Source organism: Eimeria necatrix, genomic scaffold (genome assembly GCF_000499385.1).
Source record: "Eimeria necatrix Houghton genomic scaffold, Enh_scaff1602, whole genome shotgun sequence".
Classification (NCBI taxonomy): Eukaryota; Apicomplexa; class Conoidasida; order Eucoccidiorida; family Eimeriidae; genus Eimeria; species Eimeria necatrix.
Window position 1 is genome coordinate 1 of NW_013652299.1, and position 6328 is coordinate 6328.

Below are 6328 nucleotides of genomic sequence, written 5' to 3' on the forward strand. Positions count from 1 at the left end.
CCCCCTCGTGGGGGGGAGGGGTGCAAGAGGGGGGGAGAGGGGTAGGGTTTAGGGTTTAGGGTTTAGGGTTTAGGGTTTAGGGTTTAGGGTTTGGGGTTACCGCGAGCCGTCCGCGTGGTGGTAGACGCCGTGGCCGTGGGCCCGGTCTTCCACCCAGTCCCCAAAGTAAACGTCCCCGTCAACTGCAGCAAACCGCAGGGTTTAGGGTTTAGGGTTTAGGGTTTAGGGTTTAGGGTTTAGGGTTTAGGGTTTGGGGGCTGGGTGAAGCGAAGGGCAGAGAATGCAGCAGCAGCCGGCAGAAAGATAAAAAGAGCAAAATGAAATGAAATTGAAGCTAAAGGGAAATACAAATAAATAAAAATAAATAAAAAGAACTAAAAAGAAATTAAAATGAAATAAAATAAATTAAAATAAATTAAAACAAAATAAATTAAAATAAAATAAATTAAAATAAAATAAAATAAATTAAAAGACAAAAGACTCACCATGGACGAATTTCCCCTTTCCCTGGGCCTTGTCGTTTACCCACTGGCCTTCGTACCTGAGCAGCCGCACCCCCAAACCCTAAACCCTAAACCCTAAACCCTAAACCCTAAACCCTAAACCCTAAACCCTCGCAAGCCTCTCCCGTTGCGCCGAAGTCCGCGGCGCCTGCAGCCCGCGTCCCCGGCTCGGCCGCGGCTGCGGCCGAGCCTCGAGCCCAGGGCCCTGGCCCCGGGCCCAGGGCCTAGGGTTTAGGGTTTAGGGTTTAGGGTTTAGGGTTTAGGGTTTAGGGTTTAGGGTTTACCGCGCGCCGTCGTCCCAAACCTGCACGCCGTAGCCGTCGCGCGCGTCGCCCAGCCACTCGCCTGTATAGACAGCGCCGTTGTCGAAGGCCACTTGTTTGCGGACTCTGCCGCCTCCGAGGAACTGGGCCTCGGGGGTTTTGGAGTCTTCGTTCTGCGCAAACCCTAAACCCTAAACCCTAAACCCTAAACCCTAACCCTAAACCCCAGGCCCTGGGGCGGCCCTGGGCGCCGCAAGGGCCCGCGCGCGGCTCCGCGAGGCGAAGCGGCGAAGCGGGAGGCCGAAGGAGGCTCGGGACGAGGGTTTAGGGTTTGCCGCTAGGGTTTAGGGTTTAGGGTTTAGGGTTTAGGGTTTGGAACCCCCGAGAGGGGCTGCGTCGGCGTACCCCGAATATCGCCTCTTCTACCTCGCCCCAGAAACCCCTGGAGCAGCTGCACGCGATGTTTCCCATCTTGAGGCTGCGGGGTTTAGGGTTTAGGGTTTAGGGTTTAGGGTTTAGGGTTTAGGGCCGACGACTGGAGCGGCCCCGAGACCACGGAGTGCTTCTTGGGTGCGACGGCGCGAATAGGCAGCTGCTGGAGTTGGCTGGCGAGGGTTTAGGGTTTAGGGTTTGGGGTTTAGGGTTTGGGGTTTGGGGTTTGGGATTTAGGGTTTAGGGTTTGCGGCTGGCGAGTGTCGCGGGCGCTGCAGACAACAGAGCTGCTGGGGTGTATGGACAGCAAAGCGGAAGAAAAGGGTTTAGGGTTTGTCTATACACTCATTGTTGCAATTCAAATAAAAGAGCAACCAAACAGGCTTCTAAAAACCTCTTTAGCCCTCACCACCCTAAACCCTAAACCCTAAACCCTAAACCCTAAACCCTAGCAGGCAAGAGATAGACGCCGGAACCGCGCGGGGGGCCCCCTGGCTGTCTGTACACCGCAGTCCAGCTAAATGAAACCCTCCAAACCCTTTTTTTTGCATTTATTTATTTTTTTAATTTTTAATTAATCAAAGAAACAAGAAAGAAGAGCCAAAGGTGCACTTGCGGCGGCTCTCGCCGTCCCCACGCGCTTCAGCGTCAAGGGTTTAGGGTTTAGGGTTTAGCGTTAAGGGTTTAGGGTTTAGGGTTTAGCGTCCCGCGCGGATTTTCAATCCGCAGTCCCCCTTTTAGGGTTTAGGGTTTGCTTTTTAGCCCTCGTTCCCGCCCCACTGACACCCCCTTCACCAGGTGTACGTACACCCCAACGCCCAAGCCCCGAGACACTTTTCTTTTTTTTTCACTTTTCCACTTTTCCAAAAAAAGTCCATTTGGGGCCCCCGGGGGCCCCCCTGTCCTGAAGCGCGGCCTGGCCGCGCAAGAAGTCCTTTAAATGCAATTTAATTCCAAACACTTTTTAAACTTTTCTTCTAACCCGGGGGCCCCCAGCCCTTTGGGGCCCTTCGGGGGGCCCCCCGGTTTCCTCCAAAGGCCCTTGGGGACTCTGGGGGGCCCCCGAGGGTCTTCTGGGGGCCCCAAGGGCCTTTTGGGGGCCCCAAAAACCCTTCAGGGGCCCCAGGGTACTTTAGAAGCCCCCGGGGGGCCCTCGGGGGGCCCCAACGGCTCTCTGGGGGCCCCTGGAGACCCCGCAGGGGCCCCCAGGGTCTATTGTGGACCCTCAGGGGCCCCCCGGGGGGCCCCCAGGAGCTCTTTTTAGGGTTTAGGGTTTAGGGGCCCCACGAGGGACTCCTGGGGGCCCCTGTATGGCCCCAAAGGCACTATAAAGGGCCCCAAATAATAGATTTGCCTTGAACAGAACCTCAGAGGAACCCTCGGGGGGGCCCCCGGGAGGCCCTAAAGGGGCCTCAGGGAGGCCCCAAAGGGGCCCCAAGGGGTCCCTCGAAGTTTTGGGGGCCCCTTGGGTGTTTTTTAAGCTCTTCTTTTGTCTCTTTGTCTTATTTGAGGCAGGAGAAAGATTTAAAAAGTAAAAAGTAATTAAAAGTGTTTAAGAAAATGCAAAAAGGACTTTAGCGAGCATCTTGAGGGCTTCTCCAGGTGTCTGTACAGCTCAGGAGCATGATTCAAGTGTCTTTTTTTGTTTTCTTTTGCTCATTTTAATTGCGTTTTTGTCTTTTTTGTCTGTTTTTGTCTTTTAAATCTATTTTATCTCTTTTTGTTTCCTTTTTGTCTCTTTTTTGTCTTTTTTTGTTTTCTTTTTCCCTTTTTTGTCTTTTTGCCATTTTTTGTCTTTTTTTGACTCATTTTTGTTTCTCTGGTGTTCATGAAGGCAACCCCTAAACAGAGTTTTTTTTTCTTTCATATATTTGAACTAATTTAAAAGCTAAATAAATAAATTTAAATAAATTTAAACAAATAAATAAATAAATAAATAAATAAATGTGTTAATTAAGTGCTTAATTAATTAATTGATAGTAAATAAATAAATAAACAAAAAAAGAAAAAGTGGTAAAGAATGAATTGGCAAAGAAGACAGTAAAAGGCACAGAGGGCAAATAGACAAATGGAGAAAAAATTAAAAATATAAATTAGCAACTTTTGATTCTTTGATCATTTAAATTTAATTAAAATTTAAATTAAGAAATAAATAAAGAACCAAAGACAGAAACAAATATACAAAAGTCAAACAAAAGCAAATAATGGAAAGTAACAAAAAAGGGAAAATCCCAAAAAGTGAAAACTTCAAATTTGTTTTCGTTGGCAGCTTTTTTATTTGTAAAAAACAAGAAAAGGATTTAAATGAAACTAATCTCAATTTCTAATTTATAACTTCCAAATCACAACTCAGAATTCAGAATTTATAATTTATAATTTACAATTTGTAATTTGTAAATATTTGTTTCCCACAAGTCCCGCCGCGCAGGTGTACAGACACCCGGGGCCCCACACGGCTTTTCGGAAAGTGACCCGGGGGTGAAATTGAAAAGTTAAAAAAGTTTTTTTTGCAGAAAATGAAAAGAGACAATTGGGGAGAAGAGACAATGAATTGGAAGATTAAATTTGCGGAAAAGAGGGGCTTTTTTGGTGTTTTTGGGCGTTTGTGGGGCCTAGGGTTTAGGGTTTAGGGTTTAGGGTTTAGGGTGTGCGGGCCCCGGAGTGTACATACACTCAAGAGAGACTGCGGGGGAGCCACGCTGCGCCCCACTTCGAGAGTTGCATTTTCTTTAATTGTTTTAATTTCGAGTTTTTGTTTTTTGTTCTTCAAAGACAAAAGAGACAAAGAACGCTCCAGACAGGCCCTGCAGTCAGAAGAACTTAAACTCTAATCCATTAATTCCGAAAAAGAAAAAGAAAAATAAATAAAAGAAAAAAGAAGATAAAAGGAAACAAAGGGAGATGAAAGGGATAAAAAGAAATAAAAGAATAAACAGGAAGGTAAGGGGACAAAAAGAAACGAAGAAAAAGATAAAAGGGGAAACAAAAATAAAAAACAAAAAAGAAGATAAAAGAGGGAGAGAAGAAACAAAGAGAGACAAAAAGGAGAAAAGGAAATTAAAAGAAATAAAAGAAACAAAAAGACAAAAAGAAACAAAGAAAGAAAAAATAAAAAGGAGATAAAAGATAAGAAGCGATCAAGAAACAAAATTAGAAAATAAAAAACAAAGTAAATAGAAGGAAAAAGATAAAAGAAAAAATGAAAAGAAAAAAGAAAGAGAACATAAATGAAAGAAATAAAAGGAAACAAACAGAAATTAAATTTAAAAGAAATAAAATTAATCAAAAAGAAATTAAATGAACTTTTTATTTTTTTCGATTAAAGAAAAGAAAAGAAAAGAAAAACTCCCGCTTTATTTACCATTATTTATTTTTATTACTAAACAAACTAATCAATTAATCTGTCAATTTAATTAATTAATCTATTTATTTATATATTTATTTATTTATTTATTTATTTGTTAGTTTATTTATTTATTTATTTATTTATTTATTTTTAAATAAAATAAAATTAATTTTTTATTTTACGCCTCTAAAGTGACTTTGCTGATTTTCTTCATAAAGTTCTGCAAAGCGGCGCTTTCTTCTCCCGCTGTTTCCATGGCCTCCTAAATAAATAAAATAAATAAATAAATAAATAAATAAATAAATAAATAAATAAATAAATAGATGAAAACAAATAAATAAATAAACAAATAATAATGAATGGAAATAATGAAAAAAGAATGAAAGAAAAGCGTTAAGTGGATGTGCGTATGTGTCTGTAGACGCAGATGCAGTAAGTGTGGGGGCAATTCTAGGGTTTAGGGTTTAGGGTTTAGGGTTTAGGGTTTAGGGTTTAGGGTTTACTTTGAGGCTTGCGTGCAGCTTTTGACTTTCTTTGCTCCAAGTTTTTAATTCTTCTTCCGACACAGTGCAGACACTCGGCAGCTCGACTTCGGGTCTTTCGTACTTCCTGCACAAACCCTAAACCCTAAACCCTAAACCCTAAACCCTAAACCCTAGCTTTGATCCTTAGATCTCATAGTGTGGTTCCCTTTAAAGCAGCAAAGGAGGCAGTGTTTAGGGCTACGGCTTTAACTGCTCAAAATCAGTCAAACCGGGCACTCAAACCCTAAACCCCAAACCCTAAACCCTAAACCTAAAACCCTAAACCCTAAACCCTAAACCCTAAACCCTAAACCCTAAACCCTACCTGCAGAGAGCGGCCATTCTGTGAATCTTGTCTGCAAGCTGGAGCTGTTCTAAAAGAGCTTTCTTTTTTTCTTTGGCGCAGAGAGACACTTCAATGAGTCGCTGCTTTTCCAGGGCCCTAAACAGTCGCCACAAACCCTAGGGTTTAGGGTTTAGGGTTTAGGGTTTAGGGTTTAGGGTTTGGCGGTTGGCTGCTCCCCGTAGGCCCTCAAGGGTGAAGTTACTTGAAAGCGGCCCCAGCAGATGCCTCGGCTCGCTCTGCCAAACGCAGCCCTAAACCCTAAACCCTAAACCCTAAACCCTAAACCCTAAACCCTAAACCCTATTCCCGAGTCCCTTAACCTGGCTGCTTCTATTTCGTTTCTAAGTTCTTTGCAATGCTTCCGAAGCTGCTCTGCCTCCGCTTTTATCCTCGAGTTCCTTTCCTCAAAGTCCTGCGGCGCGAACCACTGAACTGGGGTTTAGGGTTTAGGGTTTAGGGTTTAGGGTTTAGGGTTTACAGACTGCGCCTTAGGCCTGAATGCTCAGAGCTGTCACCACCTTCAGCCGCCGCTGCAGCCTAAACCCTAGACCCTAACCCCCAAGCCCTAAACCCTGGGGCCTGGCCAGGAAACCCTAAACCCTAATTCCCTGTTTCAGGGTTTAGCGTTTAGCGCTAAGCCACCTCTCTTTTCTCGCATTTGAGGCAACGTGGACGCACCCACTTTATTCGTGCCTGGAGTTTTAGGGTCTAGGGTTTAGGGTTTAGCGTTTAGGGTTTAGGGTTTAGGGTTTGGACCTGTTTGTGCTGCCTGGCCTTTTCTTTCCAGCGCCTAATGGCGAGTTGGAGGCGCTCTGTTTGTTGGTGTTTAGGGTCCAGGCTCTGGGCCCAGAACCTAGGGTTTAGGGTTTAGGGTTTAGGGTTTAGGGTTTAGGGTTTAGGGTTTAGGGTTTAGG

The 6328-nt window shown here is 44.4% G+C and overlaps 2 protein-coding genes across 2 annotated transcripts; both read right to left on the minus strand.

The window, feature by feature from the left end:
• Positions 1-96: 96 nt before the first annotated feature.
• On the minus strand, positions 97-1237 carry ENH_00018300 (hypothetical protein, conserved; the record flags this gene model as incomplete). The annotated part of the gene is made up of 4 exons (XM_013579315.1): positions 97-182; positions 486-541; positions 788-939; positions 1172-1237. The coding sequence occupies 4 exons, from the start codon at positions 1235-1237 to the stop codon at positions 97-99; spliced, it is 360 nt and encodes a 119-aa protein (XP_013434769.1).
• A 3485-nt stretch (positions 1238-4722) lies between these two features.
• On the minus strand, positions 4723-5410 carry ENH_00018310 (hypothetical protein, conserved; the record flags this gene model as incomplete). Its single annotated transcript, XM_013579316.1, has 3 exons — positions 4723-4806; positions 5048-5153; positions 5394-5410. 3 exons carry the CDS (start codon positions 5408-5410, stop codon positions 4723-4725), a joined length of 207 nt encoding a protein of 68 aa, XP_013434770.1.
• Positions 5411-6328: the final 918 nt, after the last annotated feature.